The 14343-nt window shown below is 43.2% G+C and overlaps 1 protein-coding gene across 10 annotated transcripts in view; it reads left to right on the top strand.

Annotated features, from left to right (window-relative positions):
• PPFIBP2 (PPFIB scaffold protein 2) overlaps positions 1–14343 on the top strand; it is a 122370-nt gene that overhangs the window by 20629 nt on the left and 87398 nt on the right. For 9 of the 10 annotated variants that reach the window (XM_088667814.1, XM_088667736.1, XM_088667750.1 and 6 more), the window contains 2 exons: positions 3015–3112; positions 11580–11794. In XM_088667814.1, coding sequence (XP_088523940.1) covers positions 3049–3112; positions 11580–11794 — 279 coding nt within the window. In that variant the 5' untranslated portion in view covers positions 3015–3048. The remainder of the gene's footprint in view (positions 1–3014; positions 3113–11579; positions 11795–14343) is intronic. The other variant, XM_088667752.1, reaches the window with a different exon arrangement.

The following is a 14343-nucleotide window of genomic DNA, read 5'->3' as shown; positions in this document are numbered from 1 at the left end:
TTTATGGGGACTGGGAATAGGCTGCGGTGCTACTACCATCTAGTTAACTCTTAATTTTGGAGATTCCGAACATGGCTTCAGTGTTTAAATGAAGTTGTTCCTGTCAGGCCGCCACACAAGTAAGGGCAGTCTTGTTGCGTCAAACCCAAATTTGACTCAGCATTTTAGCAGTCTGAATCGGCATAGGGTGCTGGGGTGATTGGTTTCAGGAAATAATGGATAATTGGGGAGGGATGGTCTACTTTTTCTAAAACTGTTTTGGCATTTCTGGCTATCAGCTACTTTGCCTAACAAGGGAGTCAGCTACAATGGTAAAGAAAAAGCGATTTATGTGTGTTGTATATGCGATATAACATTGTGCCACCATATGGCAATGCGGACCCCTGTTTTTCCTGTTTATATTTACAATGCTTTAAACTGAAGTGCTTCTTTGATCCAGATCCAGCCAAAAAATGTGGGGAGCTCCTCTTTGGATAAATCCCTGGAGAGAATGCAACATAAATGCTTAGATTCTAGATGAGGAGAACTAAACCAACAAACCAGTGATCAGAATCAATATAGGATAGCTTCCTGTCTTCCCATGTTAGAGTAGACATAGGAGTTTTCTGACGGATGTCAGGAGTGTTCAGGAGCATTTAGGAAAAGCCTTATATAAGCATCATTTCTTAAATAGGTGTAGATTCCTTCTTGATGAAGAGGAAGGGAAGAAAGTGTAGCAGAACAACATCAGTTGTTAGAATGCACATCTACAGGAGATGCAAGACCCTTTAAAATATTATTTCAGCCCCAATTCTTTCAGAGAAGGCTACAAACTTAGTTTCAGTCTTGGTTCCTAAAATGAACCTCAAATCTGCTTGTGGGCAGCAGTCTTAAAAACATGAGGTTGAATTTAGGAATGTCAGACTTCTGGCCAGAATCATTTTGCTGGCTCCACCACCTGAAGAGCTCTGAGAATCTGGATTGAGCAAGTCTGGGAGAGCCGAAAAACAGCAAAGAACTCCAGTTAGCTATTGGCAGGTGCTGTGAACTGAAATATGTGAGGTTATTAAAACAAGGTTTTGGAGATCATGCAGATAACTATACAACAAAATCTGCATGCATGCATATATATATATATATATATATATATATATATATATATATATGAATGAAAATAAATCAATTTTTATACTTAATAGTGGTCAGATTGCAGATTGTTCAATTCAGCACATTCTCTTTTTAAACATCACTTTTCATCCTTTTGGAAACTAAAAGAGAAACTAAAAGAAAAAGGCGGGAACATGCTGAAGTTCTAGTGCAACTGGCAGAAGTGTAAGTAAGGTAAGGGCAAGGGCAGAAAGCTCACTGCTGCTGCTCCCAGTAGCCGCTAGTAAGTACCTGTTCTATCGTTGCACAACACCCCAATCTCCGAGTGGTGCAAGATTCCAGGGGTTCTAGGTGCTTACCCAGGGTTCAGTTTCCTCAGAATGAAGGACAGTGAAGACTGTGGTGACTGTATGATATATGGCTTATTTACACATATACACAAACTGAGCCTATGATGGAGGGGCTCACAGCGTTAACAGCCCAAGAGGGTATTTCTTCTCCCATAGCCACAGCCGGGTAGTCGAGCAGAGATCAGGCATGGTTCCATCTCCCAGCTGCCCAGCCTCTAGCTCAGTGATGGCGAACCTATGACATGCGTTGAAATAAAAAAAAATTCCTTCCAGTAGCACCTTAGAGACCAACTAAGTTTGTCATTGGTATGAGCTTTCGTGTGCATGCACACTTCTTCAGATACACTGAAACAGAAGACACCAGACCCTTATGTATAGTCAGAGGGTGGGGAGGGGTATTACTCAGAAGGGTGGTGGGAATGGGTGATTGGCTGATAGGAGTGGTAAACCTGTTGACGACTGTTAATGACTGCAATTGGTCTTGCGGGGAAAAAGCAAGGGGGTGAGATGGCTAAAGATAGCTTTATCGTGTATAATGAGATAAGAATCCAATGTCTTTATTCAGACCAGGTCTCTCCATGATTTTAAGCTTGGTAATGAGTTGCAATTCAGCAACTTCTCTTTCCAGTCTGTTTCTGAATTTTTTCTGTAATAAGACAGCTACTTTGAGATCTTGTATAGAATGTCCTGGGAGATTGAAGTGTTCTCCTACTGGTTTCTCTGTCTTGTGATTCCTGAGGTCAGATTTATGTCCATTTATCCTTTGGCGTAGGGTTTGGCCTGTTTGGCCAATATAGAGAGCTGAAGGGCACTGTTGGCATTTGATGGCATACACAATGTTAGAAGATGAGCAATTAAATAATCCTGAGATGGTATGTTTGATGTTGTTGGGGCCAGTAATGGTGTTGTCCGGGTGTATGTGGCAGCAAAGTTGGCATCTAGGTTTATTGCAGGCTCTGGTACCAGTGTCCACCACCACCACCATCCTGGGAAGAGAGAAGAGACACCCAAGTAAGGTGAAACCTCTTCCCTGGTGGCCCGCCACCACTACATTCTGAGAGCAGGAGGTTCTGCAGCTCTGTGATTGGCCCATGTAGATATGGCTCTGTAGCTCCTCCAGGTGATGATGTGTGAATGTGTGTTGAAAAAATGGTGTCAGTTTCACTTACACCACTTTCCTTCACTTGTCCCCCTTCTGTGTTTTCATACCTGTGTTTTCTTACCTGTGTGAATGTGTGTTGAGAAAATGGTGTCAGTTTCACTGACACCACTTTCCTTCATATATATACAGTATATATATGAAAAGTCACATGATACAGTTCTGTTAGTTTGCTTTTTATGTTTAATGCTGTGTAAAAAATTCACAGAGTTCTATGGAAGGTTAAAGGATAACTCAGAGACATAATTCCAGAGGTGTAGCCAGTTGGAACAGAAATCAACAGTCGGTGACACAAATAAAATTGCTCCTAAAAATGTGCTGCTCTTTGTCGGTAGTTGGTTAAGCTAGTATGTTAGAATTGATGGCAGAGTGATGTTGATGTGATCTGATAAGGTGAACTTTCTCTCCCTCCTTTTTAGACCAAGAAAACAAGGCCTGAAGAAGCTAGAAAACATGGCTTCTGATGCTAGCCATATGCTTGAAGCTGCTCTAGAGCAAATGGATGATATCATTGCAGGTATTGTAATTGATTATTTAGTCTGCCCAACAGCAGACATGCCCACAAATCCATTTAATACACGTGGTAATAATGAAGAGTTCACTGTTCAGGAGAAATTCTGTGTTTCTGTTTGTGTGGGTCTTTCTAAGTCATCTTTTGGAAGTCTGCAATGGGCAATACTCAAGCTTGCAAGTGCAGATTTCTGCTTGCTTGACAGGATATCCTCTTCCTCACCTCTCCCTATAGCCTCCTCCCAAGTGTCCCAGTCGCCCTTGCAAACTGGCGCCTCTGGCCCTAACTGTTCCCCTATGAAGAAATTCACCGCACACCACTGGTTGCTAGGCATGCAAACAGGACTGGGTTGAGATTGTAGACTGAAGTTACAGAGGCACTCGTGTCTTATCGCCTCAGAGGTAAACATTCTATTCCCATGTGCAGTGCTGAGAAGGGGGTCATTGTTCAGCATCTTTCTCCCATGTAAAAGTTTTCAGCACTTTAATTTTTGTTCCCACCCCCAATTCCAGTTTTCCACTGTTAGTTGTCCTGCCTGTTCTGGCAAAACTGTTCAGGAGATAGCAAATAGAATGAATGAAAATCAGAGGTGTGAGGCATTAGTCTGGAAAATTAAGAAACTGGCTGTAATGTTGAATAGGTTTTACCCTGCCTTTTTGAGAGAGCATCTGAACCACCTGATGACCCATAACCCTGCAGTGTGTTACTATGCTAACCAGTTGAATAGGAAAGTAAATGAAAGTAGTCTTGAGTTTAACAGGGCAATCTTGTGCAAGTCTGCTCTAAGACAAGTCATATTAAGTTCAATGGGACTTACTCCCCGGTAAGTGTGTGCACAGGGTGTAGCCAAAACCTCATGACCACACCTCAATAATGTTGGCTTATGGTTAACAATGTTGGCAAGAGTAACAGTGAGGCTTATGGTACCATTCCATGATATTGATCCCTTATTTTGGAGTGCTGCAGCTTCTCAGAACTTGACATCAAATCCCAAATATAACTTATGTTTGAAATGTTGACCCTAACACAAACCGTGTAAAATCAGCCCACCAGCCAGTGGGAGTTTCCAGACAGGTTTGCACAGCACCAGGTTTCTGTGAAGAGAAGATCCCCGTATCGCAATGTTTTGCAGTATTCTGCTTGTGTGCAGATGACTTTCTGAAGGTCTTATGAGAATGCAGGAGGACCAGTCCTGAAACAAGAACATGGTTACCCTTCTAGCAAGGTTTCCCTTTCAGAAATGTGAGCTCGGTTTATTATTTTTCTTCTTGGATCAAATTCCGAACATTCTTTCGGGTCCCACATGGGCAGGTCAGGTGTTAATTACATTTGAAATGCTTGCATTATAGCACATAGTCCATTCCCTCCCCCTTTTTAATAAGGCCAAACCAAGCCTAGGGAAAGAGCCACTTGCCTTGAAAGAGCGTCAAAATGTCCCTGTGATGGGGGTGAACATCACCGCACCATCCATAGATATGGATGCCTCAAGGGGAAAAGAGGTGACCTGGTAATTTTAATGGATAATATATAACATTGCATTTGAGTTCTCTATGTGTTGGACTTGTTCAAGGGCACAACGTAGGTAACTGAAATTGGGCATATTATAGACTGTTTTTCTACTTAAAAGAAGACGACGGCGACTTGGAATGAATCCAGAGCAAGTCAAAATAAAAGCTTTCTTGCTTGCAATTGTGCTCAGTGGAAACATGATATTACATCTGGAGCGTATGAGGGTAAGACTGTCAGACCAGATCACCAAGTAGAATTGCATTTGACGTGATAAAATTTGACAGATAAGTCAGTGTCTCTAGGCTCTTCTGCTGTGGTACATCTATAATGATAACTGCTCTGAGAATTAAGGATGCTGGATGGTCAGCCTTAGTTAGCTGTCTGTGCCTTGCAAATGCAGAAGAAATTATAATGAGCATGTCCAATCCCTTAACTAACATGTTATGCAAGTGCATTAGCACTGTGAGACCCTGTGCTTGAAACAACCCCATCAAATTTGAGTGTGGTAAAATCTCTCTGCGCAAATAAAAACAAACAGAAAACCCCAGAGACTGTCTTTTGTCTTTCTTACATGGATCACCTCACATTGGGAAACACCACAGAATTATAGCTAATTTAAATATTTAGAGAACTATGTGGGTAATCTGTATCCCCACCCCACCCTCACATACACAACATAGATGGCTGCTATAACAGTAAGGGCTTATCCATAATTACCTTTTGCTTTGCCCTTTCCAGGCACAGGTCTGAGCTTTAAAGCTCCATGCCCGAGAGCTCTTTCTTTCGCCCCAGAGCTGAAACAGAGCAAACGACAATTTGCGGAAAACCCGAATTTCTGTTTGTTGCACTTCAGCTTTAAAGAGCAGGTTTTTTATGGGGAAAGCTCCAGAGCACTTGGACATGGAACTTTAAAGCATGGACAGTGCCTGGGAAGTGTGGAGGAAAGATAGGTGCAGATAAGTCCTAAGGTAGCTAGGGACAAAGCCATTAAACCAGGGATGGAGAACCTCTGGTCCCTAGACACTGTTGGACGACAGCTCCTATAATCCTTGGCCATTGGCCACAGTGGCTGGGACTGATGAGAGTTGTGGTCCAACAAAATCCGGGGGACCACAAGTTTCCCAATCCTACATTAAGGACTTTAAACCACATTTCCCAGATGCTTCTTCCAAGTGTGGCTTAATGTAACAGAAAGAACCGATTTGCCTTGGTAGTTCCATCAGTGTTAATGAAATGGAAAAGTTAACTCCATAAATTTGCTCCCAGTAGTACAAAGACAAAGCTTATCCAACTTAACATTTTGATTATAATGGAATCTCTGAATCGTATAGCTCTAGTTAATTTCAGAGTTGATAAGGCGGTGATACTGCTAGGATCTTCGCTTTGCAATATTTTCTTATGCTTTTGAATACAGTGGTACCTCGGTTTATGAACACAATTGGTTCTGTTCATAAACTGAAGCGTTCATAAACTGAAGCGAACTTTCCCATTGAAAGTAATGGAAAGTGGATTAATCCGTTCCAGACGGGTCCACGGAGTACTCAACCTGAAGCGTACTTAACCCGAAGCATGGGTGTAATTGGTTCTGGAAGTCTGTTCATAAACTGAAGCGTTCATAAACTGAAGTGAACTTTCCCATTGAAAGTAATGGAAAGTGAATTAATCCGTTCCAGATGGGTCCGCGGCGTTCGTAAACCGAAAATTCGTAAACCGAGGTGTTCATAAACAGAGGTTCCACTGTATGTGATTCCACCACCACCCCCAAACCTCACAGCAATAATTTGCAGTGCTTGTGAAGAACTGTAGGATGTAGGCAGGAAGGTGGGAACAAATAATTGAGAACTGAGTTTTGGCTGAGGCTTATGGGAGTTGTAGTCTAGCAACACCTGCATGGAGCAGGCTTGCAAAGCTGCCTTATAGCATTGATTGCTGAGTTCCAAGGTGAGATGAGCTGGAAATTGGTGTCCTAGCCCTAAATCCATTTGGCAGAGTGTGGGGCTGGGGCTGGGGCTGGGGACTGGGGCTGATATCTGCCTCAGTTATGCCCTGCCCCCTTCACAGCTGAAAGGGTGGTTACTATATCCATACAGGACTCATTTGGCGATCAGTGCCTTTAGAAAGATTGAGTACATACATGCTCTAGCTCTAATTCCTCTTTTAAGATACTACAGGCTGTTAGGAGTTCAAAGAGCCAATTTCAATTTTCCTCAACCATCCTTCAGACTCTTAATTGCCCTGAGCATTTCATAACTACTGGAGTCCAATGATTATGCTCAGTTCTCTAGGGGCTATTTTGTGGCTTGTTAAAGGCAAAGCAGAATCTTTACAAGGTGGCATGAGTCAAAACAGGAGTCCCTCAAGTGCATATTACCTAGAATTATAACTGTAAGAGAAGTAAAACCTTTAAAAATGGAACAAGACTTGCTGGAGGGGTGGGAATTTAACAGTAACCTAGGCACAGGGGAACAATTGAAAACAGTATTTACAAAGCTCTCTTCTGCTTAAGTCTTCTGACCTGTTCTTCAGTCAAGGCTGGTCTACAGAGTATACTGTCCACAGTGGTTAGAGACTGGGCTGTGTTTGGGCAGACTTGGGTTCGCATCCCCACTCCACCATGAAGCTCATTAGGTGATCCTGAGGTGGTCATTGCCTCTCAGTCAACCCTATTTCTCAGGGTTTTTGTGAGGATCGATGGGCAGGAAAAATCATACATGCTACCTAAACCTTCTGGATTAAGGGTCCCTAATACATGGTACTGCTTGCCATTAGGGGCGGCTTTGAAATGGCTTCCCTTAAATGGTTTCCCTGGCGTGGAGACTTCCCATGCCAGGGAAGCCATTTACAGGTCTGGACCACCATGCCAGCATTGGGACTGACATAGTCAGGAAGAGCCACATGATAAACCATGAGGATGCGATTTGAAGCTTGTTGCATGCAGTGAGCGAAAACTGTAGAATGACCATTAGTGTGAGACATTTGTTCATCAGTTTAAGCGTCTTCCTGTTTATACCAACTTCCATAGCACTTGGAAGCATTTTGTCATTCATTAACCTTTTCAGTCAGTGTAAAACATTGAACTTTTCCCCTCCTGTGCAGTCAATTTGTTTTTTATTTCAGAAGAGTGCTTGGTTGCAATGAAATTTCAACGCAGTTGTAATAAAGTTTAAAAAAAAAACCAAACAATAAAGCGTTGGTAAAAGAGAGAGAGAGAAAACAGAACTATTTAAAACATTCAACAGATAATGAAAATTACTGAGAAAATATTATATGGTTACTACTTCGTTAATCCATTATATTAAGCTGTTACATTTCACCCTTCTAACATGCATAGCTTGCTTGCTTTGGATATTGTGAGGGACAGGGGCTATCGCGAAGTCCCTCCCCTCCTGAGTTCCAGCCCAGCCCAGAGCACGGCTGAAAGCAGGGAAAGCTCCAGCTCAAGTGGGGAAACAGGAAGTGGTGTCCAAGGCTCTAGCAGGGTAGAGGAGCCATCGTCCCAGGTGGGACAGGAAGGAGGAAGAAAGGGGGGCAGACCCATCCCCCCAACTCCGGAATTGCGCAAAAAGCGTAGGGGAAAGAGGATGGGTCTCCCCAAGTTGTTATGCTGGCGAAAGACGCGCCAAACGCCATTCGGAGGTACTGATTCAAGCTGAGAAGATGTGTCTCTGTAAATAGCTCTACCTTTAGCACTGTAAATACGCAGCACCAATAAAAAGATAAAATGCAGAGCGGTGTAGAGTCGTTACTCTGAAGTAGCCCCATCCGGCCACTGTGACAGATATCTTTCTGGATGAATAAATTCAAGTGTGAAGGTGAGTTAGGAGCCAAATCAGAGGCGGCAGCTCTGTAACCTATGTCAGTGTTTCCCAACCAGTGTGCCTCCAGATGTTTTGGGACTACAACTCCCATCATTCCTGACCACTGGTCTTGCTAGCTAGGGATGATGGGAGTTGTAGTCCCAAAACATCTGGAGGCACACTGGTTGGGAAACACTGACCTATGTTGCCATGTTTATGCTCAGTTGACTAAATGGGAAATGGTATGGTTTAAGTCCTTGCTTGCATTTCTACTTCTGTGTGCTTCATAGTGAATTCATCTGCAGGCAATGTCATTTCTCCCCTTCTCCCCCTTCCAGCCAGAAAGTGAAAGGGCTAATATGGCAACCACAGAAAGTTGGGTTAAAAATAACAGCACAAAAGAATGGCATGTGGCTGGAAGATAGGGTGTCATGGAGATTGTATTTCCGCCGTCATATGCTGGTGCCTATTCTGCCCACACCCCATAAAAGCAACTCTGGAATATCTCTATCCTGTGATACTTGGATATACTTGAATATTCTCTAATATTCTTCTGCTTTTTATCCAACTTTTGCTTAAGTCATAGCTACTATCTGAACAAGTAGCATATTAATTTACAAGCAGTTGTGAACAGATCCTGGGCTTCCTTTGAGGTATTCCTATGTAGCAGCTCCCCATTCTGAACTGACAAACCACTTTGAAAACCATCTTTGTTGTGCCACAGCCTAGTGAACATTAGAGGAAGGGCCTTTTCTGCGGTGCCGCCCGTACTATAGAATCACCTTCCTTCTGCCCCTTAGGCAAACAAATTCATGGTGTTTAGGTGTCTTTTAGAAATGCACTCGCTCTTCCAGACCTTCACTGGTGCTTGACGTTGGGATGTTATAGTTTTAACTCTGCCCTATTTGAATGTTTTGGTGTGTCTTTGACATGGGATGACCTATGAGTGGAACTCTGCTCACAAGAAACTTTCCCTGGGGAAAGCGGGGAGATTATTTCCATCAATTTCCCCCTCCTACCTGCAGCTTCTTATACCCCATGAAAATCTGTTTTGGATGGTTGAGGGGACCCTCTGGAAATCCGCATTGAAAATGGGTCCATTCCATATACATACCAACTTATTTGTAAGTTGCAACTAAGTAATCAACATGGGTTTCCTGAAATTAAAGAAGCACTCAGTTTTGTGTTTGATACAAAAAAGAAATATTAACACCATAAGCCACATTTTAGAGCATTCATTGAAAGGTGGCCTAGAAATATAAAATACTGATACCCCTGCTCACTCCCCTGACCTTCTCTCCTCTCCTCTCCTCTCATCCACCCCTTTGCCTATCCCCTCACAGCTTGCCCAAACCTCATCTCCTCTCACAGCTCACCCCAAGGTGCTCCACTGCCCCCACACCTCCCCCTTCCCTTCGCAGCTTGCCCCAAATCTCTTCCATTTAAGGGAGGGCTTGGCACTTCATAGAGCAGTTTGCCACAGACCATGCTCATTGTGGGGCTTCCCCTCATTGAACAGTTCACCTAGGCCGCCTGCCACCCGCACTGCTCTCCTGTCTGCCAGCATGCTAAAGTTGGCCTGGCCCATGTGAAGTGCAGCAAGAAGACAGCGTTACATTTTTAATGTATGTAGGAAGAAATGCATTTTAATGCAGATATAAAAATGGTTTTTGGTGCACACTATACAAAGTTAATGATGGGCTATAGCAAACTTGAATTGGCTCATTGTTTTTGTATAGCACAGGCTGCTTTAAACCACATATCCACTTGCCCATCTTTTGGTGAGAAGACTGAGCAGCAGTACACAGCCCGAGCTGTACTGAGCTTTGAATATAGTACACAACAGTGGTAGTGTCCCCGTCTTCTACTTATTCCATCACACATTAGGCAAATGCCTGCCCATGTCCTCGGCACGTGCCAGAGAAATTGGTGGGGATGGGTTTGATGGTGAGTACAAATGGAGACGACGATTGGGAAAGCTGTATGTGTGGGGTTCTGGGTTTAAAAGGAGTTGGTCAGATTCTTGGAGGCCAAGGCTTTCAGCGGCTACTAGTCATGATGGCTATATGCCACCTTTGGGATCTAAGGCTGCAATGCCTCTGAATGCCGGTTGCTTGGGAGCAACAACAGGAGATGGCCCCTGTTTCTAAGGGGAATCTGGTTTCCCACATTGCATGGAAAGCATTGCTGGACTAGATAGGCCTTTTGCCTGATCAATGCAGGCCTGCTCTTGTGTTCTTAAACAGTGATGCCTTGTTCCTTAACATAGCTTTTGACCACTTCTATTTATTTCCAAAGAGCTTTTGCGGAGTGTCTCACAAGAACCATCCAATTGAACGGAAGCTTTAGAGAAGCAGTGCAATACTACAAACACAAAAAAGGGTCTCAATTGGACCTGACAAAGCAATTATTCAAATGATTACATGTGTGAAAGTGCTGGAGGAATTGCATTGCTAAATGTGGGCTAAAGCAAACTTGTTTGACGTTTATGATGCCAGTAAAAATACCCTTGCATTTCCCTGCGAAATCGTTAAATAAATAAATGTGGATGTTTTTTAGTAGCGTGTCCCTGAAAAGATGGTGACACCTAATGGTTTGTAGGGGCAATTGCAGGTTTGGAGTTTCTGTCTTCAATTTTTTCCATAAGACTGAAATTATCTTTGGCATATCCACCCTGAGATTACTATAATTATTGGGTGATTGTAATAGGTAAACAAAAATAAATTAAAGAATAATGCTGAGTTGCAGCAGGGGTGGGGTGGGGGGCAGGGGGCAGATCCAAAAATGGGGGCGCAGAATTACAGAAGTTAAATAAAAAGTTCCTTCAGCAAGTTGCTCGTGTTTTCGACAACATTTCTGGAAAACTTTTTGAAACTTAGTAGCTTTGTTTTGGAGTTTGCTCAGTTTGTTCCATTTTCAGGTCATCTGGTTTTGTATGTTTTCAGTGTGCTGTTTTAACAGGTCATAACTGCACTAGGCAGTGTCAATTACGTCTGTCGGTGAGTGGAATGGATTATAACACTCTAATTATTGGTCAGATAGGATAATTTTGGATTTATTTCCCACCCCCTGTGAATGTTACCACTATTGTATCTTGCATGTAAAGAACTTATAAATAACTGGTTCTTCCTAAATTGCTTCTTCGGGTTTTTCTTGTTTTCTTTTAGGTACCAAAGCAGCTGCGGAATATACAAATGGCGTCTACGACATGGTGTCACCTGCTCAGTCAGTGTATTTCGGCACACTACAGATTCTTCATCTTCTGGAAGACTTGAAGCTGGCATTAGAAATGGTCAAGGATCCACAAGAGAGAGAAGCTTTGCGGAATCAGATACCAGGGACTACAGCAGCATGCATACATGCCTGGCTGGAAGAAAATCTGGTAAGGAGAAACTCAGTGTGTTTCCATATTATATTGAGATACTAAAGACTCATGCATTGAAATAAGCAGCCAGCTAACCAGCAGGTAGGAGTTCCTTTGTACAGGTGCGACTGGCCTTTAGGAGAGATCATAGTATTGGTTTTCCTAGGTTCAAACCATGATAGCTCTAGTTGAAGGATTTCTGTTTGCAGGGCTTATTTTTTTTAAAAAAGATTCTGCCACTTAATATAATAGGGAACTTTTGGGAGTTTAAATAATAATAATAATAATAATAATAACAACAACAACAACAACAACAACAACAACAACAACAACAGTCAATAAGATTTCCCAAAAAGGAAAACACAATTTTATGTTGCACATAGAAGTGATTAGTGTACAAAACAGAGGATTAAACATTAAGAGTCCATGGGTGGAATTCAACAGTGAGCTAATGCAAATGTTCTGTCAGCACACTTCTGCTTGCCAAATAGAACAAGCTCGTATCCCCCCTGTGCACATATGTAAAGTTGAATGTTGCACTAAGCATCCTAGCAGCAACATTTTACAACAGCTGTGCTGCCAAACCAAGTGCAAGAGAAGCCCCACCTATATCCCCATACAGTGGTACCTCGGTTTGTGAACGCAATCCATTCCATGGAGGTGTTTGCTCGCCAAGGCATTTGCTCGCCAAAGGTACGCTTCTGCGCGTGCGCGAAACACCGATAGAGCGCTTCTGTGCATGCATGCACAGCGCAGTTCGCGTCTGCACATCCGACGCCACGGAACCCAGATGTAAACACTTCCAGGTCCGCAGCGTTCGTAAACGGAGGCGTTCGTGAACGGAGGTAGGCGTAAACCAAGGTTCCACTGTATAGTAGTCTTAATTGTGAGGTTGCCTATGTAATTGTGAGGTTACTGTGGCAAGGCTATCCCTGTCCTGTCAAGGTGTGGGCGTAGGTGTGCACCAGCTAAAGTTGGCCATGGGCACTGTGAACCACTGAAATCACCTGAGCCTTTAGTGTCGGCAATGAATCTAGGAGCACCCCCAAAACTATGCATGTGCTCTTTCAGATAGATTGCAGCCCTGTCCAGAGCTGGTATATAAACCAAAGTCCTAGATCAACCATCCGTAGGGTCAGAATTCCATTGCGGTTATTAGCCCCCATCCAGCCCATGACTTCATCCAGGTACCAGTTTAAGACATACATTGCCTCTGCTTATTTAGATGTTACAGAGAGATCATCAGCATCCTGGTAGCACCTTTCTCTGAACCTCCTGATCAGCATCCCCAGTGGACTTTGCATAGCATTGAGGACAAAATCATGCCTGCAGACAAACTGCCAGGGACCTGACCTATAATAGTCTCTGGATCAGTAGGAGTGAAACAGTAGGAGTGGTCCATGGAGATAGTCCAGGAGGAAGTCAAAACTTCCTGGCAGGAGACCAAAGTAGACATGATACCAGCAGATGGCGAGTTATGCACAGTCTCAAAGAACACTCTGCTCACCCACTTTGTGACTTCAGAAGTAGAAGAAGCACCTGATTTCAGGATGATATAAAGAGTGTGACACTTCCACTTGCCCACCGCTTATTTCCCAACAGCTCCTTTTCCTCCCAGCCAGGCTTTCTTCCGGTGTCCGAAGACAGATGAAGGGAGAAGAGTGTTCAAAGGAAGGCTAAGGGGAAATAAGTCGTGGGTATGGTGAGATTTCTGCATTTGCCACCTGTCCCTTTTACTGACAGCCCCCCCTCCACTTTCTGTGTGATTGTGGTAGAGGTGGGTCTAACTTTAACAGACAGATCTGCTTCTATCACAGCTAGCGTAGCATAGCTCAAAGACTTTTGGAAATTGTTACCACTCAGAATAGGCAACATAGGATTAGATGGACTGATAAAACATAAGGTAGCACTGCAACATTGACCAATGGCAGGTTTGCAAAATAAGGGTATGGAGTCAGCCAATTCTGAACAGCACCAACAACAAACTGTGCAAAAGCAGTTTTCTGAATTTGGCCTCCGACCTAGTTTGGGAAAGAGTTCCTAGAATGCCAGGGAGACTTTGTCTTGCAGGTTAATGTGTCCTGTCACTTTGGAACAAGTTAATGTGTACTAGGACTATGGAACCCTTTCAGGTTGTTTGTTAGCAAAGTGACCTGGCTTCAGATTGCATGCCTCCAAGGTATTGTTTTACAATTAGCAACATAGCACTGGAAACTGGAGACTGGTGCAGATTTCTAAACATTTCACTTTGAATGGGCTGTCTGTCCCATCAAGTTGGCTCTTAACGTTCAGGGTTTTGCCGTCTAAAATAGGACAGTTTGTCTAAAGAAGCTGGATGCTATGCATGGAAGGTCCACCCCATAGTGGAGATCTGAAAATTGGCCATATGGTGCAAGTCTAGCAGTGCGTGCACTATGTTTTTAAAAATAGTTGTTTATATTATATAGCCTTGAAGCATAAATCTTAAGTGTCTTGGTATCTTAATTTTTCCTCCAGTGTTTCCTCTGTAGTAGTCTTATTATTAATTACAGACATGAAGGTAGGAAACGGGTATTTTATCTGACAGC

The sequence above is a fragment of the Zootoca vivipara genome, chromosome 1 (genome assembly GCF_965207765.1).
Source record: "Zootoca vivipara chromosome 1, rZooViv2.hap1.1, whole genome shotgun sequence".
Lineage (NCBI taxonomy): Eukaryota > Metazoa > Chordata > Lepidosauria > Squamata > Lacertidae > Zootoca > Zootoca vivipara.
This window is presented reverse-complemented; position numbering and strand designations above follow the sequence as displayed.